This window comes from Chenopodium album, chromosome 19 (genome assembly GCF_948465745.1).
Source record: "Chenopodium album chromosome 19, dcCheAlbu1.1, whole genome shotgun sequence".
NCBI lineage: Eukaryota > Viridiplantae > Streptophyta > Magnoliopsida > Caryophyllales > Amaranthaceae > Chenopodium > Chenopodium album.
Window position 1 is genome coordinate 12,921,943 of NC_137852.1, and position 27,145 is coordinate 12,949,087.

The 27,145-nt window shown below is 32.9% G+C and overlaps 2 protein-coding genes across 2 annotated transcripts; both read right to left on the minus strand.

Annotated features, from left to right (window-relative positions):
* Positions 1-865: 865 nt before the first annotated feature.
* LOC145594062 (putative disease resistance protein At5g66890) lies at positions 866-1,763 on the minus strand. The gene is made up of 3 exons (XM_081650406.1): positions 1,562-1,763; positions 1,405-1,450; positions 866-1,346 (listed from the first exon to the last, which is right to left on the minus strand). The coding sequence occupies exons 1-3, from the start codon at positions 1,761-1,763 to the stop codon at positions 866-868; spliced, it is 729 nt and encodes a 242-aa protein (XP_081506532.1).
* Positions 1,764-21,551: 19,788 nt separating this feature from the next.
* On the minus strand, positions 21,552-25,926 carry LOC145594063 (disease resistance protein RGA2-like). Its single transcript, XM_081650407.1, has 3 exons — positions 25,393-25,926; positions 22,434-25,298; positions 21,552-21,620 (listed from the first exon to the last, which is right to left on the minus strand). Exons 1-3 carry the CDS (start codon positions 25,924-25,926, stop codon positions 21,552-21,554), a joined length of 3,468 nt encoding a protein of 1,155 aa, XP_081506533.1.
* Between the last annotated feature and the right edge of the window lie 1,219 nt (positions 25,927-27,145).

Consider the following 27,145-nt stretch of genomic DNA (forward strand, 5'->3'; position numbering starts at 1 on the left):
TAAAAAAATTAACCTCTTATAGCCTATATATTACCAAATGACTTTTATTTTCAACATAGTAACCTTCATTTTATTATAGTGACTTTTTTTTTTTATTAATAAAACAATTATAAATTATCTAATGTTAGTGGTCCACAATAAATTAGTGTGAACCAGGTTCATTTAAGAATTTGTACATAACATCTGTTTCTCTGAAATCCTGTTATATTACCACAGGTTAATACATTTTGTCATGTAAGAGTAGCTATTATAGCACAGAAAATTTTTGTGACTTAGACATTGATGGATCATGGAAGAATCCACATAAAATACTGTATACAAATTTCCACCTTATTATGTCATTTTTGTGATTTTTAAGTTAATAAATTACCTTGTTTATTTAGCGTATAGTCGTTCCAATCTTGTTATGCTCCAGAGTACCCAATAACCCAAAAGCCCTGTACTAATAATGAACATAAACACAAGTTAATTTTACGTTCTCTTTGCAAAATAAATTTGTTAAAAAGCCACTGTACTCCTGCCATTCCAAAAAAAATGGGCAAAATTCAATTATTTTAGTACCAAAAGACGATAAAAATCGTCTTATATTAACAATACCTATGAAATAGTAGTATAACATTTGTTACAGTTTATTACAAGCTAGTATTAATACAATAAGTCAATAATACATCAATTATTACAATGCACAATGATACTATATGAAATAATCAAATGCGAGTATGTGACACAACCTTTTATTTTGCATTTGATGTATAAAGCTAAGATGCACCGTTGTGATTATTCGTAAATAATGATGGAGGAGACGTGTTGAATCTTAGGCCAATCCTCTCCGATTGAATTTTGGCATCGTTCCTTCAAGCCTTCTTTACAATAACCCAGATCTAGTAGCTTGAATGATGTGAGCTTCCGCATTGAATCTTGTAATGCATGATTGGATTTCATCGCAATTCTTAATCCGAAGGGACTTTAGAGATGACAAGCAGCCAATCCATTCTGGCAAGTCCTTCAATTCCCAGCAACATTCAATGGTCAGCTCTTGGAGCGCGGTCAAGTACTGCATCCCTCTAGGCAGAATGGTCATGTTTTCAAGTTTCCATAATTCTAAGGATCGGAGGCTTTGATGAAGGGATCTCCAAGGCATGCCATCGTCGTCTTTGAAGATTAAACTCGGACATTCAATTATTGATAGTGACTCTAGGACAGGGAGGTACTCTAATGCTCCGGAAATACTCTTCAAGTTATCACAACCTTTGATTGTAAGTTTACGCAATGAAGAGCAGCAATTTTTGAATGCCTGCTTGACTTCGGATAGAGTCTCCACATCATCATCCCATGCTATGTTGATGCTTGTGACAGAATTCAGTGATAGTGATTTAAGACAGCTATATTATCGAAAACATTCACCTTTCTGAATGCTGAAGGGCGGTAGCCATTGCTACCTTCGCGATCACTAAACTCCATTATTGTGAAGTTTTCATTAAGACCTCCCAAGTCGAGTAGTTCCACCCTTGGACAAGGAGGAAATGAAAAAGGCGCAAAAATGCTGGTTGCCAACAACTACCATCCTTTGTAACATGCTGTTGATCACCTTCACACCACCCTGTCAACTCGGGAGCAAAACTTATACTTAGCTCTTCAAGGGAGGGAAAGAAAGTGAAGTTTGTTGGCGTTCGTGTATAATCTCTACTGCTGGTGCTGCTTGTCATCTCCATATACTTCAAATTGCTCATACGTGATACTGTCAGTGATTTCAGATGCTGCATTTTACTGAGTAATGAGAAATTGTTAGTTTAGATGAACTACTACAAGAGGGGGGGGGGGTGAATGGTAGTAGGTTCCAATCGCGGAACTTAAGCGGAAATAAACAATTAAAACGTAAAGGAACTTAAAGCACACAACAAGTTTTACGAGGAAACCATCCAGTGCCCAACTGGAAGTAAAACCTCGGCCCTATTGGGACTTATAAACAAATTCCACTATAATAGGCAACTCTCCTAGTACAACCTATTACACAGACCTTTGCTTCACAAGTTCCTCCTAAGACACTTGCTTATTGATAAGAACCTATCCTATCAGACCTAAGACAAACTCAGGCACCTTTTTCGACCCAAGACACACTCAGGTTCCTTTCTCGACCTAAGACACACTCAGGTTCCTTTTTCTCACTGTGCAACCCAAAACACACTCGGGGTGACTAACTACCACTCGAATTTTAGAGAATTCAAACTCATACACTCAAACGTGAATTTAAGAGAATTCACAATCTCACCCCAAAATACAAAACACTCAAAACCCTTTTTCCCATTACAAGATCTCATTGAATATCCCTAAATACATATCTATGAATAAAGAGATAAAACTAATATGTTGAACACTCAAGATCTGTCTGGAACTCATTGGACGTACTGTAACCAAAACCTGATAGGAACTTTGACCAGGAGGACTGACTTAGCTTCGTGGTGAAGGATAAAACCATTAAGCACGACCACTACACATCATCAGCCTCAACTTTGAATGAATACATATGAGCATATTTATAGTACACTCGAATTATTCATTTCATCTTGAAAGAGATAGATTTTCTGAAAAGATAAGTTTAAAAGATATTTTCTAAAAACAAGTTTTCCGAAAATACATCTTTTTGTTAAGAATAAAATATGTCCATAATAATAAGATAAACTTAACATAAAAATCAGATTTTATTTCAATCTTATCTTTTAGTTTAAAAATACTTTTTAAACAAAATATATCTTTTTCCAAAAGGGATTTATTAGAAGATAAATATCTTTATTCAGTAAAACCAAATCCCTAAAAGATATGCACGTATTAGGTAAATAAATATATATCATTAAAACCGACTTTTAACGACGTGCATACTTAAGTTCCTATTAGGTTCCTGAACTCTGACAGTCTCTGAGTTCCTGACAAGTCAGTCACTCTAATTTCATTAACTGTTTGGAGTTCACCTTGGTTCTATATAGACTTGTTCCAGACCGACTTTTATGTCCAACATACTTACATGAATCCTAGAGCAATATACTTCTATTTCTCTGTCTTCATGTTGCTTCTCTGAAACTCTTGTTCTGGAATCCTGTAGTCTTGATATATTTTGGATCTTAGGGTTTGCCCCAGCATTACACCGGAACCAGGTCGTTACAACCCGTTTTGAAGTTCCTGTTAAGAAACTTCTGGAAGTTCCATTTCTGGAACTCTTCTTCTAACTTTACTTGTATCCTCATGGATCTTCTAAAGTTCTTCTGTTTCAGTTCCTACTTCAGCCCTCAACGCTTACTGAACCTGCAAACATCACAACACTAGAAAATCCTTATTAAATGGAAGTTTGCTCAATTCTTAACATCATCATCAAAACTTCATAAGGGTCAACAAGTTGCCCCTTTTTAATGATGACAAACTGAGCAAACTTCTGAGGATAACAAAGTAACTCAGAAGGTTAGTTTTTTCATTTATAAAAACAATAAAGAAACTAGACTAAATTAAAAGACTTCTACACATACATGACATATATATGTATAGGATACTTACCTCGTGAAGCTAACATATGTAAACACCTATTTACATAGTTACCTTCATGGTTCCTTAGTCATCATCATGCTTATCAACCGTAACACTTATCATTGTTCTTGTTCCTCTATAGCTTATCCTATATTGCTCAAGTTCCTTATATATATAATTGCTCGGGTTTCTTGTATTCTGTTCCAAACATAACTTGCTCTTTCTATGCACAACTTAACATACACATTAGATAGATAATCATCATTAGTTTATAATCATCAAAACCTAATTGCTCAACAGAAATGTTGCAACCCCTTGAAAGAATCGATCTTTATCTTTACAAGGTTTGGGAGATTTGATGTCCACTTTGTAAAAGTAGCACCTTGATAATCGCTTAATTCCACCCCTTTGAGGTTAGAATGAGGCCGTAATTTTTCTAGCAAATTTTCATGTTTGGTAGCTACTTCGTCACAATACTTGTCGCATTCAAACTCAATTGATACCTCCTTCGGCCTCCTTCGGATGCTCCATACTCCTTAAGTATCCTTTGGGCTTTCTTCACGGTTCTGTTTGTCATCAACATCCACACATTTTGGAGGAATTATTATGCTAATCGAGCCTCGTAGGTTTATAAGGGCTTTCAAATCTTTTAACATGCCCACATTTTGCTCACGGCTAACTTGAGCTGTCATCCTCACTCGGACTTTCTTCCTCACTTGATGAGTACTCTTTAGCTACTACAAATGTAGTGAGAGTAAGAAGACTTGTCATTTTATCTATACCCAAAGGCATTGAAAATATCACAAGGCATTTATTAATATTTAAGCTACTAAGGTTCACCAATTTATATAAATCCTAAGGCAACTCTTTTAAGTTAGTGCAACCTTCTAGGTTCAGAGTTTGTAGGTTGTGTAGTTTAGTGATTGAATTCGGAAGTCTTTCAAGATGATTATCAGAAACATCGATCAAGATATCGTAAATGCAGGAGTTTACATATCGACTCTGGCAAACTTTTAATATACAAGTCATGTAAGTCTAATGCCCTTAAAAATAACCAGCTTGATACAAGATTTTCAAGTGGTGGAAAGGACACATCCAAAATGCCATGAATATATGAACGGATGTTAGTCTTAGGAAAAATGCTTTCACTACAATCATTCCGATATGATTTAGATGGAGGATGTTATCTGTCATGTTTTCTGCAATAGAATCCACAACTCAAATCTCTTGTGCTCCAACATCTAAAGCAACGTCGTGCATCAGACTATGCATTTCACAAAACATAACCTATCCAAATTCATCCCTTTTTACAGGTTGCAACAAACAATCTGAGTAACAATTTTGATAAGTACTCCTCAGCAGAATCCACCATACTTTGACCATCGAGTGGCACCACATATCCTTGTGCCATCCAGAGGTTGAGCAACATCTTTTTGTCGATGATGAAACCCTTGGCCTAGGGAACAACGTACAATAGCTTAAGCAACTTTTCACTAGAGATTCTCGACTATTAACTAAGCTTTAGTATCAACATAGTCTTATCTTCACCTCTATCATCACCAATTGCGGCTGCTAATCCATACTTTTCAAACAAACTCAATTTACTTATATCCTGGCCAAATAAATGACAACCTAGCTCTTTTATGGCTAAAGGAATTCCATCACATTTCTCAACAATCTTCTTTCCTATCTCAACTAATTCAGGGCTGCTCCCCTGTTCTTGCCCTTTCTCAAAAGCCGTATTCTTAAAAAATTGCCACAAATACTCTTTGGACAAACCTTTCAACTCGTATGTGTGTTCACTCCCTATAGCCCTTGTTGTCTCTTTGTAGCATGTAGTAACTACGATCCTACTCCCACCTATACTAAACATTAAAAACTCTCTTAAAGCACGCCATTCTTTAGGATCATTAACATAAACATCGTCTAGAACAATCAAGTACTTCTCCCTTCCTATATTCTCTGAAAGTTCATCTTTTAGCAATAACACCTACTTAGTGCTTACTATATACTCTAGTTCAAATTTTGGAATAACTATAGGCGTATAGCACCTCTATGTTAGCAAACATTTAGGATGGCATTCTTGAAACTAAGTTGAAGTTTGTCACGTGAAAATGAGCCAAGGTGGAAAGAATTTTGGTGGAAAATATGATAGTAAAAAGTACCATTACGTGCATTATAGTACACAAAAAGTACTATTAAGACAACTTATACTTAGGCCCTGTTCTTTTGTGCTTCTGGGCAGAGCAGAGCAGATTTCATTATTATTATTATTATTATTATTATTATTATTATTATTATTATTATTATTATTATTATTATATCAGAAAAAACCTACAAAGTCAATCAATTTACAAGAAATTAGTGGGGAGCCGAGATACAATCTGGGCCCCCACCCCTCTAGCTATAGCGAACCCGATCCTGCTGAAGATTATAATAAGTATTATTATTATTATTATTATTATTATTATTATTATTAAGTATTATTATTACAATTATTATCATTGTATAACTACTATTATTATTACTATTACTATTACTATTATTATTATTATTATTATTATTATTATCATCATCATCATCATCATCATTATTATTATTATTATTATTATTATTAAATATTAATTATTATAATTATTTATATTATGATTATTAAATATTAATTATTATTATTAATATTATTATTATTAAATTTTAATTATTAATTATTTTTATTATTATTAAATATTAAATTTTATTAATATTATAATTATTAAATATTAATTTTTAATAATAGTATTATTATTAAATATTATTTATTATTATTATAAAATATTTATTATTTAATTATTTATTATTATTATTTAATATTAAATATTATTATTATTATTAAATATTAATCATTTATTATTATTAAATATTAATTATTAGTATAATAATTCAATATTAAGTATTATTTTTAAGCAGAGCAGAGTAGATTGAAGCAGAGCAGAGTAGAGCAAAGCAGCTCTAAAGAACGGGGCCTTAATGGTATATTACACATGCATAATAGTATACATGAATGTACCATTGTAGCATAATACTCCCTCCGTTTTTAAATACTTGCTCCACTTTTCTTTTCCGGCCGTTTTTAAATACTTGTTCCCATTTCCTTATTTGGAAAGTTATTAGTTATTTCAATACTTAATTAATTTCTCTCACTTAATGGACCCAACATAAATAATATTTTATTAATGTCGTATTTTCTCTCCTCCAATTATCTCCACTATTTTTACTTTATACAATTTTTTATTCTTCCACCCCCTACTACCTCCATATGGAGCAAGTATTTAAAAATGGAGGGAGTAGTTACATGATGTACCACTGTAGGAAAAAATTAAACGAATAAAAAATTGAAAAAAACAAAATGCCCTCTTATATACCTGTTAAATAAATAGGTGCTATGCGCCTATATACACTCCAAATTTTGTTCTTATCAGTTCAATTTAATAGCTTTTATGATTTTTAACATTAAAATACCCTCATCACCAACAAAAGTGGAAAACTCTATGATTGGATGCAGTATATGCGTTTTTATGCATTTTTGCTAATAAGAATAAACTTTGTTTTTTTTTAACAATTGAGTAAATAGTAAACTAGTAACTGGGCCGGATTATGACTCGAATCATTACATAATTGTTTTATTTTAATGATTATGTGCAATTTCAAATATAATCTAATATATATATATATATATATATATATATATATATATATATATATAAATATAAAGGGGAGTTTTTTCCCGAGTTTTTAGAGAGCCACATGGGATTTAATTATCTTAGCGCGCCACGTAGGATTATAAAGTTTAGTTGTAGCCAATTAAATAAGAGATTATTAATTTATTTTACAATTAAATAATTCAAATGCCACGTAAGCAAAATTGACGAATGAGATTTTAATGTTTAAATTAATTAAATACAAAATATTATCTTTTGAGATTAGGAATTTTATCTAATATTTTAAAACTAATATAATAACAATTTTAATCACATAAATATGAAAAAAAATATTTTTTAAAAAATACGAACAAATCGTGCATCGCACGGGCTTCATCTAGTTTATGTTATTTTGCTAAAATTTAATTGTTTTGCTTAAACGTGGTGTTATTTATTTATTTATTATTATTATTATTATTATTATTATTATTATTATTATTATTATTATTTTACTAAAAAGATAGTGTTGCAATCACGATAGAGCAGAGCGACTATTTTGTATGTACCACTGTACAATACATTTTTTTTTATTTTTTTTAGAAAATTCTACAATATAACCGCTACTTTTAGAAATTCTACTATGTGTCCTTACTTTTTGAAACTTCTATATAGTAACCCGCAAGTTTATTTATTAACTATATAGTAACCTTGCCGTTATCTCACCGTTAATAATTCCGTTATTGAGGCCCACTTTACAATTTTTAATATATTTTTTTATTGATTTTTGCGCGTTGTAAAATGTTTCGTTAAAGGTTCTAGGGGCTATTTTGGCCTAAAGGAACCAAATTGAGCTTAGATTTGCCAAAAAAAAAAACATAAATACCACGTTTTACATATTAAAATATAAATACGCAAATCGAGACATTTCTTAATGCGTAAAACGAGGTATTTACGTTTCATATTTGTCAAATTTAAGCTTAATTTGGACCCTTTAGGACCAAAATAGCCCCTAAACCTTTAACAGAACATTTTATAACGCCCAAGAATCAATAAAAAATATTGAAAATTGGAGAGTAGGACCCACTAACGGAATTAATTAATGGTGGGATAACGGCAAGGTTACTATATATAGTTACTAAATGAATTTGCGGGTTACTATATAGAAGTTTCAAAATGTGAGGGCACATAGTAGAATTTTTAAAAATAGTGGGTTATATTGTAGAATTTCTTTTTTTTGTTTTTTTTTTGGCATTTGAATGGATACACCCTACATCAACTAAACAAATGAGTATGTGAAGTTGTGAGAAACCCACCTTGTGACTTTGAGGTCACGGGTTCGAAACCCAGCAACTACAAAATGGTTAAGAGTAACCTCCTCCCTCTACTGTCAACTCTCAAGTGATGATAAATGAATCGAATTTATAGGCGAAATGCGGATTGATTGGTCTTACGCGTGCTAAATGTAAAAGTAGAGGCAAGTAAAAGCAATTCAAAAAAAGAGGCAAAGCAAGATAAATCAATGTAAAGAATCACTTTGCACCGAATTAATTATTGCTAATGGACAAAATCGTCGCAATAATCATCAGCTCTATCTTTGATTTATTGTGACATTCAAACACTCGTACTTTGATTTAATGACTCGTGAGGGGTTCCATCATTTATTCGGTGATTTCACCAATTACTTTGTGTATGTTAAATCTTTCATGATTTATTAAAGATGTCAAAAAATGACCCCAAATGATTATTTCTTTATCAAATGCATGTAGTAGGGTTAATACTTTAGTGAAAAGTAATGAATGTGAGAGGAAAGATATAATCAAAAAAAAAAAGTAATAATGGGTTTGGGTAGGGACCATGAGAGGAGAAAGATATAATATTTTAATGTAACTTTTTACCAAAAAAGAAAGTGTAACACTTGTTAAAACACGACGGGATTTAGTAAATGTAACACTTATTAAAACACGAAGGGAAGGGAGTAAGAAGTTATTCATACTAGGCGCGCGCGCGTACTTTTAACCGAAGAGAATTATCAGTTGATCAACCTCAACTTAACCCATGATCATAAAATTCAAAGAAATTTGACACCCTATATGGATTTAGTTACTTTAAATTGTTTCAACGATTCAAATCAATCTATACCCATCGCAATAACAACTCAAATACATTAGTAGAATTATTACAATCAACCCAACTTGCTAAAATATGAATGTGTTTGAATCACAATATTATAGGTACTACCTATTTAAAATTGAACTCAAACACAACTGAATTGTTGTTGATCCAACTCAAGTAAACAAGGCACATGAGATTGAACAAGAGCTTAGGTAGTTAGAGCTTACATACATCCTGATTACGGGGAATTATATGAAATCGATTTTCATCACTCGTCATTAAGGCTCTATCATAATAATAAAAAAAATAAAAACTAAAAAACCTTTTTAGACGATCACCCTAAGTTCTAATCTAGGACAAACCAACATTTTCTTTTACTACTAGGTAAACTTTGCTACTAATGCCACTATAGAAAGAGATCTTATAAGCATAGTGTCATAGCAATCTAGCTCTAAAGTTTGAGTTCAACCTATAAGCATAGTGTACGATTTGGCCAACTAATTATTGCAAGCACTAGGGTAGTAGGGTTAATCACCCATAATTACTCTAGGACATGAGCACCCAAAAAAAGGTAAATCTAATAAATCCTCTAGTACATAATATCTATTCCACATAGTACTTCATCACAACAACCAAAGCAACAACTTTTTACATCTATAAATAGATGTGAAATTTATATTTCAGAAGTCACCCAACACAAACACAACCAAAAAGAGCACACAATAAACGTTACTTAGTAGAAAGTTCCAATCCTCCAAGTCAAAAATGAAGCCATCCTTCATTAACATGGCTATTTGTGCAATGCTAGTGCTGGTGTTGGCTAACACGGTTGAGTTAGCCAATGCGGTGAGTTGTAGCCCTGCACAACTTAGCCCTTGCGTGAACGCGATCACTTCAGCAAGCCCACCAACAGCAGTTTGTTGCAGCAAGATCAAAGAGCAAAAACCATGCCTTTGCCAATACATGAAAAATCCTTATCTTAAAAAGTTTGTTAATACTCCTAATGCATGGAAGGTTGCTAGGTCATGTGGTACACCTTTCCCCAAGTGCTAAATCTATTTATATCCTCTTAATTAAGTGTACTATTAGTAGATCATGATATGTATTATAGTTGGCTTGAGCTACTTGGCTACTATTAGCTTGTAGCTTGTTAAAGGCCTAAATCTCAATAGTATTGCTATTTAAATGAGTGAAATGTAGTTTAAATGTGTCCCATTTATACTCTACTTGGGTATAGTATAGATGAAGGGATATATACAAATTAATATATAATATATGTATTATCTTGTTGAGTTACCTTACTATATACTCCCCTTATTTTTAAATATTTACCACACTTTCCTTTTTCGATCATTTTTAAATACTTGTTTTATTTCTTTATTTAGAAATCTTTTACAATATATAATTCATTTCTCTCACCTAGTAGACCCAATATAAATCATATTTTATTAATTACATATTTTCACTCTTCCAATTCTCTCAAATACTTTTGATTTTTACAATTTTTTATTCTTCTCCCTACCCTACTACCACAATATTTTATTACTTTCTCTAATTTCTCTTAAAACTCCGTGCATGGAGAAAAGAACAACTATTAAAAACCGGAGGGAGTATATGAGCTCTCATTTTGTAGTAAATGCCATAATAATTTATATTAAGCACTAATTAAAGTAGAAAATTAGAATGAGAACAATAAAGGTTATATGTAAGGAAACTTATGAATGAATACAAACCTAAGCTATAATCTCATGAAGTCATATATTACGAGAGCAAAAACCTATGTTAGCAGACATCTACTCTCAAGGTTAAATGCGATAACACAAATATAACTTCTTTCTTGCAAGGGGAGTTTATGCTAATCTCTAGAATTCTCAAATTTGTACTTAGTACATATTCTCTTTAACTTCTACAATCAAAAATTGATTATATATCAGTTTCAACATTTTCCAAGAATGTTAGTTACTAGCCAACAGTACATCATTTTCGCTTCTTTGGTTTCGGCTTTTTTGAAATTTCATCTTCATCTCCTGAAGAGCCTTCAAGTGGTTCATCAGGAACATCAGCTGGAGCATTAGTTTTGGTGATGTATTCCTTTAATATGGTCATGCTTTCTTCTTTCATTGAAACCAACTGTTCTGAGAGAAGGCCTGTGCTTCCGCTGACTGTATAATTCTCAGATCCAAGACGAATTGTGGCTCGGACATATGAAGGTTCCATGAAAATTTTGTTAGAATTTAGATACCTGAATGAGAAAATACACAGAAAATAGTATTAGAAAAAATGGCTTAACCTGCAAATTGTCAAGTTGAACTAAAATACAGAGTATGAGATTGCTTAATAAACAGCATATTGGGCGAATTTTTATCGCATGATTCACGTTAATGCATTGTGGAGGAGCAGAAAAAAGAAAGAAACAACATGAATAACTCATAAATATTACACAAGTACAACTACCCAGCAAAAGCACTCATAACATTTCTGCTAATCAAATAAAAGTTCATAGAGCAGAGTTGAAACAACCTAAAATACCAATGGAAGTCTACATTATCTACTGTTGTGTGACGTGGATAAGATACAAAGGATGTCCGGTCCAACACGCACAACGCACAACGCACAACTGGAAATACCTTAAGACGCTTGAATGATAGCTATCACACTGTATTTTGCTATTATAAGAGTCTACCACAATGTTAGACAAGATCATGGCTAGCTTACCATATTTATGCTACTTTGTAATAGGAATTTTCAACTTCAAGTTTGGGAATAAAGGTTGTAATAGCAACTAAAGAACACATAAAAATAGAAACGCCCCAAGTTTGATCTACCAAGCACCAACTGTATTAAAATCACTGATAAAATTCATCATATTACAATCACAGATTAAGAAATTCACCAACACCAACACTTACAGACTTACAAACATACACAATCAAATCAACAGTCAATTCTAACTACTATTTGATGTTATGATCACCAATGATGTCTTATCCATTAATACAACTGGAATACAGTGAGCCTCACAATCCAATTTTATGCACAAAAGTGAAAATCCAGACATCATCATTGTACATATTCTTCTCTATAATCTTTTCATCCTTCCCTCATTCTCAGTCTAATGCATGTTACATGTTATGATGATCTCACAAGAATGATTATGATATGCCTTGGTCCACTCTTTAATGTTTCGTATTTACTAAGGAAGATGAAATAAAACAAGGATCAAAGAGTACTTTAAATTTGGCAAGACAGAACAAAGATTAGTTTGAAATATAAGTGCATACCCCACAGAAGTGCATTGATACAAAACCAATGCCATAGACGCTTTGGAATCAAAGTGAAAAAAATAAAAAATATTGTGCCTATCACACATTGCTAAACGGACTGGATCAAAGGTTTTATCCAACAAGACCAATATTCATATTCTGTCTAAAGGGACATGTCACCTTTGTTAGTTTTTCAACAATTTATAGTTTATACTGGATATTCGGGCAAATATGGGTGAACGTATTTAATATAGCACAAACAACATTAGCATTTAATATAAAAGGACAAGGCTTGTCACTTACTGATAACAAAATGCATAATAATCAGTAGCACATTAACAGCCTTATTGGGAGAAAAATATATGATACAAACAATCACACAAATAGATATAAACAAGGGACAATAATCTTTTCCACCTCCCAAAGAAAACTAAGTAAGATTTTAATAAGTTTCATATTACTTCTTTTCCACCTTTCCCTACAATTGAAGTATTGAACCACCTAATGTGAGAAATATATGATAATAACAATGGAAACCAAAGAACTAAAATAGAATCTTTACTCTATGATGAAATTCAAATGACATGGAAAAGTCAAGAGAGAGTGCAATTGTTATGGCAGATTGGCAGCAAACCGACCAAATTTGTATTCGTTTGGGCTAGTGACTTTACTCTTTAGGTAGTGTTTGCCTTTCCAATAACATAGATAGAAGAGACATTTTTCATGCATATAATTAGTGAACAATGCTTTTAAAATTGAGTTAAACCATTACTCAAGTATTAGATTATTCAATCTGAATGCATTGGCATCAAATCTAAGAAACTGACTTGTTTACTACTTCTTACATTTCTCAAAGTTTTTATCTTTGTCGTAAACCTTAATCTAATTAGCTAATTATCATAGTCCTCATGCTGACTAATCTATAAGGTTAAGTCATTTTCCTTTGCTTAACAAGAACAAAAGCATGCCCATAGACCACTGTAAATACGAGCAAAATAAAAAACAAATATACATCTTCCAAATTCCAACCAACCATATACAACCTTAATTAGACTCCACTTGACAGCAATTTTGAGGCTCCACAAACTATTCTTGTGAAAAGATAACCAACCAATTTCATACTACATGATTTTAATTAAAATCCTTGCATATACACTCACAAATTGGTGCCCAACAATTTTTCAGTACAATTTTTCAGTAAATCTCTCCAACCCCCAATAATCTTAGTACTACAATTCTCCAATCACCTACCATGATCCAAAACCATTCCCTAATCCTATAAATACAATATCACTAAATAATTAATATTTTTGCACCAACTAATTATCAACACAGAGCAAACCCTAACATTATTGAGTAAACAAATTGCAGCAACTAGATGCAGACATACACATAATTCAGAATAAATTCAAATAAACAAAAACCCAGAATCATTATTATTCAAAAAAAAAAAAAAACCCAGAAAAATTAAAACAAATTAAGCAAAACCCAGTTCAAAATCAAGCAAATTCAACCAAAAATCAATAGAACATAGGAAAAAGAGGAGAGAGAAAGTACAGCAGCTTTGTTGATGAGAAAAATAGCTTCACCACTAAATCTTGGAATAAGAGGAAAAATAGTGTCGGTGAGGATGACGATAAAAGTTCCGGCGATAAGTATGGGGTTGAGTGAGAAACAATGAAGGCAGAAGAGGGGGAGAGAGAGAGTGAATGAATTAGGCGGCTAAAGAAGGAGGGTAAATGTAAGATAATTGATTAGCAGCGGTTCAAAGGAAAAACCCCTGCTAATAAATAATTGTAATAAAAAATAAGCAGTTTTTTACTAAAACCTATGTAAACTCCACTTTGATTTGCAGCGAATTGCCCAAAATGCAGCAAATCAATTTTTTTCTTGTAGTGAAACATCAAAAAAAAAACTTATGGTTAGGATGAATATGCTTTGTAGGCATACAAAGTCATGATTCTCATGAAGACACAAATTAAGAATGGGTTGATAAGATATTAAGTGACAATGACACCCAAACACTTGTTACCATTATTTATTTCTTCAGTTTAAATGTCTATAGGGCAGGATTAACAAAGGTTCAATAACATTTTCAAGAGTTGATGACTGTGAATCCAACTCTTCACTTCATCTCAAGTATCCAAGTCCTTTATATGATATAACATGGGTACTAACGGTTGACACTGCATTAAGTGCATTTCGAGATATGAGATTATTATAAAGTAGCCAAAGTCTAACACTTGAAGTCATTGCACTCATGTCCAACATGAGTAAACAAGTCCAAGAAACAGATATTTGACAAGCATTTGGAAAGTGAAAGTCTACTGGAAATTTTCCAGTCTCATTAAGCATAAAAGGATGTTTAATTTGAATTGGGGCACCATTTTCATATTTCATACTCCCATCATTTCCAACAGTTCTACTCACTATCTTTTTTAGTTATTTCAAAAAGTTCAACTCCCTCTTACTTCATTTTATTTTGGGTTACTAGATTAACTTTTTACTTCACAATATTAACACATTTCCACTCACTCTTAAGTCTTAATCCACGTTTTTCTTACACACCCACCTTTCACTCCACCTTTCTGAGTCGATCCAAATTTTCTTACAACTATTCATTTTTAAAAACTTTTTTACACTATTCTACAAGCAAGAGTCTTCAATAAGTGAGCTTAATTTCAGACACGAAGGGACTTAAATGCTTTTAAAAGGTTAGGGCAAAGATTTTACGCCTAGTTCTCTTCACCTTATTCTACCAAATTGAAACCATTTTCTAATATCAACCATTTTTAAGAGATATAAAGTGGTTTTTACTGATGCACCCATAAATTTTACTATGTAAATTTACTTATTATTACCAATTAAAATTTAATCACACTTATTTGCAGCTCCAAGCCTCCACCTCCACATTGATTTTTTACTTATTACAAATATCTATACTGAATATTATTATCTAAGGGGGGGGGGGGGGGGGGGGGGGGGGGGGGGGGGAAAGGACCCTAGGCTAAAGTCCTGATGTATTTAAAGCGCATGATTATTCATTAGTTACATTATCTTTAATACAATGTTTGCTCCTAAAAGATGTTAGGAAATGTCTTGTTGAAATAGCTCAAACTTTTAAACATGATACCTAAAAGATATATACAATAATCACACTTATGAGGGCTTATTTGATTCATCTCAATTTGGAATATTAGCGGTAATGCTCAAAGATGTGCCTTGGAAAGTTATGAGAAACAACTTTTAGAAAAGAGAAATATAATAAATAATATAGCTTACCATCAGTAAGTCGGTCCTATTTAATAATATTTTACTCCCGATAGAACATATGAAAAATGTATTTATTCAATCACAAAGATATTGCATATAACAATAATATCTAAGCCAACCAGCTAAAGTCAAAGGGAATCATAGAAAATCCTAGAATGAAGGTTTTCTAAAGCACATACCATAAAAAGATTTTCCCTCTTTTATCTCTTTTCCAATGTGTTTGCCTGACTAATTTTGAGGCCTAACTTTATTAGATAGCTCAGCTAGGCATCTATTGAATCAATTAAGCTAACATGGATTTAAACTTAAACAATCCACTATCCACATTCCCTTTGTTGCTATTTGTTAGCCGTTTTTTCTCATTCCCTTTACCCCCTCCGTTCCCCCAAATCCTTCTAAGTTCATTCCCCACCCCCCACCCCCCACCCCCCTTTAGGTACTTCCATACCCATTCCCTACCACCACCACATCAAACGAGCAGAATCCCAATTGATGTCAGGAATGGTAAATATTAGCAAAAACCCCCCAACCACAACCCAAAACCACCTCCACAAACACCCACAAACCAGAACCTAGACCCACGAAAACCCCCCACCCCCGCGAACACCTAACCACGAAACTCACCCGGATTCGCACAGAAAGTTGCACATAATAATTAGCAATTTAGATCCATGTTTGACAAAAGTTGCACAAAACATTTAATAAAGGTAGTATAACAACTGATCACTAATAATTTGTAGTATACTGAATTAATCACAAACATTAGTCAAATAAATAGTGCAAAACAGAGTGAGTAATAAGATATATAGAGAGTAAATAAATAGTGTAGAAAATTACCTCAGCTGAAACAGAGAGAAGGCCAAGAATGCAGGCGAAAGTAGCAGCTGCAAAAGCATTTGAGATTAGGGAGTCGACGACGCGAGTGAGACGATAGACATTAGCAAATCCAGCAAAAGTAGCGGGTAAATCCCAATTGATTCAGAAATGGTAAATATTAGCAAAAATTATACTTGTAAATTGCAGAAAAAATAAATTGTGTAAATAAAACGAGCCATGTGAAACTTGAGATACTATAAAAGCAAAACCTATAATCAATCGAATTGACTCTTCCATTTACAATAAAAAAAGTCCTCAATTTAGAATAAGAGAGAAATACCGTCAGAATTTATCTAATGCATTAAGATTTATTCCATGGAAACCCCAAAAAAAACCTAATTTTAGACAGACAAAAGTAAATTACCTGATTCTGGGAATACGAAATCTTCTAGGCCACTTGAGAAAAGAACGCTTGAATGGAAAATGTGATGAAATGTGTAGAGATTAGAGAAGAGAGAGACAAATGAGAGTAATGGATGATATGAAAAAATGAAAATGGAAGATTCCAGGGCTGTCTCCCTTTCTTATTGTGTTACTTTTATTTTTCTTTTTCTGTATTTTAGAATTTAGGGCATGTTCTCATTGTCTGAACTCAGCTAAACTAAAATGAATTGAACTGAAGTGAAGTGAAGTGAACTGAACTGAACTGAGTTTAACTAAATTGAACTGAACTGAAATAAAATGAATATTTTATAAGAGAAGGAAATTAGGAGCTGAACTGAGCTGAACTTTCCCACAATTTTTAAATGAGTTAAAAGTATTATTTTGTTTCCCTCCTAAATTTTCACTTTAAGTTGTAACTTTGTTAAACTTGAAATTTTGAAAATTTTTAATGATCAACAAGTGTGTCTGTAATCTTACATCTGAATATGAAAGTATTTCACTTAATAAATAATACCTTTGTTTTTTTACAAATTCTTAAATGGACCTGGTTCACACTAATTTATTATGAACCACTAACATTAGAGACAATAGGATTGTTTTGTTAATAAAAAAAGGTCACTATATTAAAATAAAGGTTATTATGTTGAAATAAAAGTTAGTGTGACATTAAAAGCTATTAGAGGTTATTTTTTTTAATGAAATTTTTAATATAATGGTCAATATGAATAATAAAGATCACTATGTTAAAATTAGGTCACTATTCAACATAATTTCGTACTTTAAGTTCATGATAATATTAATGGTCACACAAGTTTTAAAAAATGTTACTTTGTTAGAAATAAGGTTACTATATTAAAATTAGGGGTCACTATGTTGAATATAATGCCAGTTACGTGTGTATAAACCTTAGGTCCACAATAATATTATTGTGAACCAGGTCCACGCAAGATTTTCTGTTGTTTTTTTAGTTGACACGTTTTGACTTTATTCACACACTCCTCTTTAAGTCTTAACCTGATTTTGTGTTTTATTTGTAATGAAATATATTGTCATGTAAAATCTTGAGTTCTTTAATTGGATAGTAGACTAGTAGATAGATACAAGCATAGTTGCATAACTGCAATATATACTTCATAATTCATTAGTTCATAATATACTAATAGTGATGAGACATCCTATGAAGTAATTTAAATCGGAGAGTCGGAGACAGTGGCGGATCTAGGGGGGTACATAGAGTTACAACTGTACCCCCATTCTGCAGGAGAAAAAAAAAAAAAAAACTGATACAAAAAGAGATCCCCTTTATCTAATAGGCGGTCTCTTAGATACTGTCACCTACCACAACAGCCTAATCAGCGCCTTTTTTTTGTACAAGTATTAAATTCTAAGAGACCGCCTATTATAAAACTGGTCTTAGGCGGTCTCTTAGATGATATATATTCCATTGTAGTCTTAAAAACAAAGAGACCGTACTTTTGATCAAAGAGATCTATTGTTACCATAACAAGTTTCTTAGACAATCTCTTTTTAAAAAGATACTTCGTTACTCAATTATAAGCCTTGTTGTCGAAAGAAGGTGCATAATAAACACAAATACTAAATTACTAATGCAATAGTTAAATGGTTTATTAACTCAAAATTTAGTTAAGAAAAAATTATTGTGCTCCACATATTACTTTGTATTTTGTAAATTTTTTTTTTATTAAACTTAATTTCGTACCCCCATTACCCCAATCATGGATCCGCCACTGGTCGGAGACTGAGCTATTAAAAATAGCTCAGGAAAGGTTTAATCTAATCTTATCAAGTTTGAATTTGAGATCAAATTGTTCGTTTGAAAAAAATTGATTGGAATCGTATAGGTTTACAATAATGTTGTTAATCAACTTTATAATAAAAATTTGTTTCGTTTTCCACTCTTATGTTAAAGTACTTGATCACATATATTTGTATACATTATTAAAGCATGTAATTTTAAGAACTAATTAAAACTAAGTTAATTATACCTGTTTGAATTCCTAATTAACAATAAATTTTGGGTTTTTCTACACAGTAACCCTGTTTTTTTTCACTTTTCTACGTTGTGCCCCAACATATATGACTTTTTACACGGTAACCCCAATATGCTTTTTGTTTCCATACGGTAACCTTGCCGTTATCCTGGCGTTAAAAAATTCCGTTAGTCGGGCCCACTCTCCATTTATTAATATTATTTTTATCAAATTGGTATTCCGTCACATGTTTCGGAAGCTATTTGGGTCCTTAAGGATCCAAATTGAGCTCAGATTTGACAAAAAAATAACGCAAATGTCTCGTTTTGTGTGTTAAAATGTCAACACGTAAATCGAGACATTTCTTAATATTCTTTCGTTGCAGATAATAAGAAACAGAGGTAGTATATAAAATGATGCATACTTATTATCATGCAAGTATATATGATCACCTCCAACAATGTAACTATACCAAGCATCATAAAACCACTCATACCACCCTTAACTTTTGGACCACCTGAGTGTCTCACATACAAATTGCTGCTTGGAATGTAGTTGTAGTAGCTTGGTGATGGCGGCGAAGGTGTTTGCCAAAGCATGCAAGGGATACAAAATGGCGGCGGTGATGGATTGCACGGTGGAGGGGGAGGTGGTGGACATTCGGGAAGCGGAGGAGGCGGTGGAGGAAGGTATTCAGGGCAAGTGTCACACTTGATGCTTGGGTTTGGTAATGGTGTGTTTGAAGTTAATTCTTCGGTGGCTTTGCATGAAATTATGATTAAAAGGAGAAGAAAAATAAAATGGATGTACAATTTTTGAAGGATTAGTAAAGTCATTTTTGTTTTACGTAAAAAAGGCTCTAATGAGGGCTTGAGAAGGAGAATTGAGAAAAGATGTTTTGGTGATTTTCAGATTTTGTGATTTGTTAGGATGTTTAACTTTCAAAATATATACTTGTATAGTAAATAAAGTCAAGTCAATTCATAATTTCTTATATTTTACGTTAAGGTCAGGTTATATTGATCTTAAATTAATGTTCATTTGGGTATTAGATAATCTTTTGGATATTCACATAATCTAGGAATTGAATAAATTTGTACGTCTTAGGAAGTGGAATGTTTCTAAGAAATTATATACGTAGTAATTATAACAACTAAAGTATTAGCAATGTAATAATCTCAACATGCATGCCACATTTATTGTCCTAGCTTGGTCATCATTTGCAATTCGGTAGCCTCTAATTTTTAAAATTTCAAAAGGTTCCTATTTCTACATGCCACAGGCATGTAGAAATAGGAACCTTTTGGAATTTTAAATAAATATTGTCCTAGCTTGGTCATCATTTGCAATCCGGTAGCCTCTAATTTATATACAATTTGATACTAAGTAATTAAAATCCTATTCAATTTACTTGTTTTATCAATTGGAATTATTAATCTAAATTTTATGGAGTATTAGTTTCAAATTGAATATTTAAGAATTGGAACTTATTTTTATTATGTAAAAGTAACTTTTACAACTTTCAAAATTATCAAATTATAAAAATTATTGATCATACATACATACATACCAAAAAAAAAAAAAAAAAAAAAAAAAAAAAAAAAAAAAAAGTTGTAACCATGTTTTATTATCTACTTCGTATTAAATTTTGCTTATTAAAATAATAAAATGAAACAACAAAAAATTTGCTTATTTAACTGACTTCCTCGCTCAGATCAGTGTACTCATGACAGTCATTAGTCATACATATATCATAATGTTGTCAATTAACACTTTTTGGGTCAATTAATAAGCATCCTACCTACTACACTGATTAATTAAGAATAGGATTTACTTTAAAAAAAAAAAAAAAAAAAAAAAAAAAAAAAAAAAAAAAAAAAAAAAAAAAAAAAAAAAAAACCTAAATATGAAGGAAAAGACAATTAATTAAAAGTTGTTTTGGTAGATTAATAGTGTGTAGTTTGTCAATGGAAGGAAGACTTGGGGTCAAGCGTCCAACTTGTATATGGATAATATAATTCTACAGAGTGTAAATTTAATTGTGGCATTCATGTGTAAATACTTACAAATCAACCAAAAAAAAAAATGTATACAAAAGAGATAAAGAGTTAACTTTTTGATAACATCTGTTTACAAATCAAGCAAAACTTGGTTTTGTTAACCTCATAGGCTCGTAACGAAAGAGATAAAGAGCTAACCTTTTGATCCAGATTTACAAAAATGTACACCGATTAATACGTATAATATAATAGCACCAAACATTCAAAGTGCAATTACCACAATATAATAACATCAAACATTCAAAGTGCAATTACCACATGTACAAACCATGACTATCACTATATTTGGAAAAAAAAAAAAAAAAATCACTGTACAATAGAAATCCTCAGGACAAATGAACATTTAATGTTACTCCTAAATCCTAATCAATATGTCAATTTCTCATAAACATGTGAGCAGCTTTATTCTTTCAAATGCCATCTCCAAGTTTCCAACAGCACAAATTTCATAATATCTGTTTCTCTGAAATCCTGTTATATTACCACAGGTTAATACATTTTGTCATGTAAGAGTAGCTATTTCAGCACTAAATATTTTTGTGACTTAGACATTGATGGATTATGGAAGAATCCACTATTAATACTGTATACGAATTTCCACCTTATTATGTCATTTTTGTGATTTGTAAGTTAATAAATTACCTTGTTTATTTACCGTTTAATCGTTCCAATCTTGTTATGCTCCAGAGGACCCAATAACACAAGTTAATTTTACTCACTCTTTGCAAAATGAATTTGGTAAAAAGCCACTGTATTCCTGCGATTCCAAAAAAATTGGGCAACTATCAATTACTTTAGTACCAAAAGACGATCAAGCAACCACAACAAATTACCATGGCATAAGAGGCATATTAAAAAATGGTCTTTTCTTCAATAATTAAATAAAAAAATGGTCTTATATTAACAATACCTATGAAATATAACATTTGTTACAGTCTATTACAAGCATAGTATAAATACATCAATTATTACAATAAACAATGAGGAAGCCCCAGTTTCTCACCGTGAGAAACGAATTCGTTTCTCATGGGGGCATTTTTGTGAATAAATCAACAACTTTTTCAACTTTATTCAGCTGTGGAGCCCACAATATTGAAAAAATTGTTGATTTATTCACGAAAATGCCCTCATGAGAAACAAATTTTGTTTGGAATTTCCCATAAACAATGATACTAGCTACGAGTACATGAAATAATTATATGTGACACAACCTTTTATCTTGCATTTGATGTATAAAGCTACGACGCACCTTTGTAATTATTCGTAAATAATAATGAAGGGTACGTGTTGAATCTTAGGCCAGTCCTCTCCGGTTGGATTTTGACATCGTTCCTTCAAGCCTTCTTTACAATAACTCAGATTTAGTAGCTTGAGTGAGGTGAGCTTCCGCATTGAATCTGGTAATGATTGGATTTCGTCGCAATTCTTAATCCGAAGGGACTTTAGAGATGACAAGCAGCCAATCCATTCTGGCAAGTCCTTCAATTCCCAGCAACATTCAATGGTCAGCTCTTGGAGCGCGGTCAAATACTGTATCCCTCTAGGCAGAATGGTCATGCTTTCGAGTTTCCATAATTCTAAGGACCGGAGGCTTTGATGAAGGGATCTCCAAGGCATGTCATCGTCGTCTTTGAAGATCAAACTCGGACATTCAATTATTGATAGCGACTCTAGGACAGTGAGGTACTCTAATGCTCCGGAAACACTCTTCAAGCTATCACAATTTTTTATTGTAATTTTATGCAAGGTAGAGGAGCAGTTTTTGAATGCCTGCTTGACTCCGGATAGTGTCTCCACATCATGATCCTGCGTTATGTTGATGCTTGTGACAGAACTCAGCCGGAGTGATTGAAGACATCCTATATTATTGAAAACATTAACATTTCTCAATACTGAAGGGCGGTAGCTATTGTTACCATCGCGATCACTAAACTCCATTATTTTGAAGTTTTCATTAAGACCTCCCAAGTCCAATTGTTCCACCCTTGGACATGGAGGAAATGATGCTAGTTTAGGGCAGTTCAAGATTGACAACTTAAAAAGGCGCAAAAATGTTGGCTGCCAACCACCACCATCCTCTGCAACAAATTGTTGATCACCTTCCCACCACCCTGTCAACTCGGGAGCATAACTTATATCTAGCTCTTCAAGGGAGGGAAAGAAAGTGAAGTTTGATGACTCTCGTGCATAATCGCTACTGCTGGTGCTGCTTGTCATCTCCATATACTTCAAATTGCTCATACCTGATACTGTCAGTGACTTCAGATGCTGCATTTTGCTGAGTAATGAGAGATGCTGCAATCCCACGGCAGACTTCATCTTTAGCTTTACAATGTTTGGGAGATTGGATGTCCACCTTGTAAAATTAGCACCTTGATAACCTCTTAATTCCACCCCTTTGAGGTTGGAATGAGGTCGCAATTTTTCTAGCAAATCTTCATGCTTAATATCTAGTTCATCACAACACTTGTCTTCTTCAAATTCTATTGATACTTCCTTGAGATGTTCCATACTCTTTAGATATCCTCCACTTTCTTCCTGGCTCTGATTGTCATCAACATCTATAAAATGTTTTGGAATTATTATGTTGATTGAGCCTCGTAGGTTCGCAAGGGCTTTCAAATCTTTTAACATGCCCACACTTTGCTCACGGCTACTTGAGCTATCATCCTCACTCGAACTTTCTTCTGCACATGAGTACTCTTCTGCTACTACAAACATGGTGAGTGTATGAAGACGTGTCAATTTATCCATGCCGGAAGGCATTGAAAATATCACAAAGCATTTATTAATATTTATGCTCCTTAGATTCACCATTTTGCATATATCCCATGGCAACTCCTCTAGGTCAGTGCAACCTTCTAAGTTCAGAGTTTGCAGATTGTGTAGTTTAGTGATTGAATTCGGAAGTCTTTCAAGATGACTATAAGAAAGATCAAGATACCGTAAATGCAAGAGTTTACTTATTGACTCTGGTAAATGTTTGATATATAAGGCATGTAAGTCTAATGCCCTTAAACATAACCAGCTTGATACAAGATTTTCAAGTAGTGGAAAAGACACATCCCAAATGCCATGAATATACGAACGGAGCTTAATCTTAGGATAAGTGTTGTGACTACATTCACAAATCTCTTGTGCTCCAACTTCTAAAGCAACATCGTGCATCAGACGACTATGCATTTTACAAGACACAACTTCTCCGTATTCATCCCTTTTAACAGGTTGCAACAAACATCTTAGTAACAATTTTGAAAAGCACTCCTCAGCAGCATCCACCATACTTTGACCATTGAGTGGCACAACAAATCCTTGTGCCATCCAAAGGTCGAGCAACAATTTTTTATCGATGATGAAACCCTTGGGAAACAACGCACAATAACTTAAGCAACTCTTCAATGGTGATTCTAGACTATGGTAACTAAGCTTAAGTATCGACATAGTCTTATCTTCACCTCTATCATCACCAATTGTGGCTAATGCATGCTTTTCAAACAATTTCAACTTGCATATATCTTGACCAAACAAAAGACTACCTAGCTCTTTTATGGCTAAAGGAATCCCATCACATTTCTCCACAATCTTCTTTCCTATCTCAACTAATTCAGGGTTGCTCTCTTTTTCTTGCCCTTTCCCAAAAGCCGTCTTCTTAAACAATTGCCATGAATACTCTGGGGACAAACCTTTCAACTCGTATGTGTGTTCACTCCCTATAGCCCTCGTTGTCTCCTTAGAGCATGTAGTAACTATAATCTTACTCCCCCCTATACTAAACATTAAGAATTCTCTCAAAGCTAGCCATTCCTTAGGATCATTAACACAAACATCGTCTAGAACAATCAAGTACTTCTCCCTTCCTATTTCCTCTGAAAGTTCATCTTTTAGCACATCAATATCCTCATTACTATATCGTCCGGTAACTTCTAAAATTTTCCCAAGAATCTCATTTGCCTTAAATTTATTTCCTTCTCCATCAACCCACAATCTCAACGGAAACTCAAGTTTAACCCTTTCATCATTATACACAAGTTTGGCAAGAGCAGTTTTCCCGACTCCTCGGACTCCCTCTATTGTCAAGAAAGAAGTACTCCATTCATCCCCTTTTACTTTTCCCAGATTCATATTTTGTTGGTATACAAGGGACCAACACTAATATCACATCTCGACTCAAATCTAAAAATCTAACAAAGCCCTCATAAGCCAAACAATAAGGGACGGAAGGAGTATCTAGTAACAAATCTACGACAACATTTTTATCAATCTTCCTCCCAATAATCACATTTCTTTCTCTTACATAAGAGTTAATGTCATATTCACCCGCCTTAATAAGCTGGTAATCGACTTCAAATCCAACATTGCTTTGACTAATCCAAGTACTACTACTATGACCCAAAGCATCTAATTGGTTCTTTGCATCCTCAACACACTGAGACATTCTGTTATCAGAAAAGAAGGCACGTACCTTATCAGGGAGCTTATTATCACGCAGAAAACGCCCCTTAGTTTGACCAGCCACAGTGAGTAATTCATCGAACAAATCATCAGCGTCATAAACAGCATCCTTGAGCTTCTGAACACACTTTCGTGTTTCGGCCACAAGCTCCTGCTTGGCCTCTGCATCACACAGGACACTCCTTATGTCCGAGACCGTGTCGATGAGGTCTTTCAGTCTAGACGGTTCAACACCCCACTTGGAGCATGTATCTTTCACCATGGAACTTTGCAATGCAGTTAGTAGCGTTTCAGCAACACTACGTGTAGTTGATAAGTTAGCCATTCGAATACAGAGGAATTTAGTGATGTTTGAAGCTAGCACAAAAATGTGGTTTAATTAATTTGTGATTTCTGGTGAATCTAGTAATCAGATCTGCCAGACTATATATAAAACCAGTTAGTAGTAATGGTAACTTTACTGTAGATTATTTGATCAACTACTGTAGATTACTGTAAATTTATTAATTCAAGCTGTACATTCAGCTTAAATAAGCTAGGAAGGGTAAATAATATTTGAACCAATGATCTTCGTGTCACCATGACTAGAATTTGTGATATACATCTGGGTGTACCGTACACTTAACAAACATTAAAATGAGAACAAAACACTCATGGGTGTACGGTATATCCGGGTGTATATAACTACCTCTCCACCATGACTCCATTGTATTGGCTAGAGTCTCAAAATTCGTTCTATGTCTAATCTATCAGTGAATGTGTGTATACAAAATTGAGATATAGACATGCATGCTGGCATTGTAGTCGATTACAAAGTACCAAGTATATTAATTAAACTACCCAAAGTAATTTTAATCACAATTATCAAGTAATTGGGTACAGCTAAGTTGTTTAGTCAAATATTTCCAATCCTATAAGTAATATTTTAATGAAAATAATGATATTATAGTAAATAATATGATTACAGATAACAAAGTGTCAAAGTGATGGCAGCTCATTAGTGATACTATATACGAAGTATATATTAGTCAATTGCATACTACCTAATACCTACTTACTACTCTGCTCAATTAAATACTTCTTATGAATTTTTAACATTTAGCCACCCACTCAAATTTTTTTGAGACATTTGTGTGAATAGTAAACTAGTCTTTGGACCGCACTATGTCCCAAGTCATTACGTAGATTTGCAATTACACAATTAATTCATAACACAATCTTCTCTCCATTTAATTTTATTTCTCACATAATCAATCATTCACCATACCTTAATATTTTGTTATAAATCGACATAAAATTTGACATATTTTAGTGGTAAGACAATGATGTTCAATAAGGATACATGTTCAAATTGACACGTAAACCAATTTTTATTTTGTCATTTTTAATTTTTATTTAATTTAACCACATATAATACTCCCTCCGTCCCCAAATGATAGTCCCTTATGGCCTATTTTTAGTCCCAAATTGATAGTCCCATTTGCTTTTCACAAACTTTTAAATAAAAACGGATGTTCAGTAATTTACTGAACATCCGTTATAAA

Bases quoted from the DNA above. Each gene is read 5' to 3' on its own strand.
- LOC145594062 (XM_081650406.1), bottom strand. From the start codon at position 1,763: ATGCAGCATCTGAAATCACTGACAGTATCACGTATGAGCAATTTGAAG. The intron at 1,451-1,561 runs GTAGTTGTTGGC...AATGGAGTTTAG, and splicing joins ACAGCATGTTACAAAGGATG to TGATCGCGAAGGTAGCAATG. The intron at 1,347-1,404 runs GTGAATGTTTTC...TTCTGTCACAAG, and splicing joins GCCCTTCAGCATTCAGAAAG to CATCAACATAGCATGGGATG.
- LOC145594063 (XM_081650407.1), bottom strand. From the start codon at position 25,926: ATGGCTAACTTATCAACTACACGTAGTGTTGCTGAAACGCTACTAACT. The intron at 25,299-25,392 runs GTAGATTTGTTA...ATGTGATATTAG, and splicing joins AGATTGATAAAAATGTTGTC to TGTTGGTCCCTTGTATACCA. The intron at 21,621-22,433 runs GTACCCTTCATT...GTAATATAACAG, and splicing joins ACTGGCCTAAGATTCAACAC to GATTTCAGAGAAACAGATAT.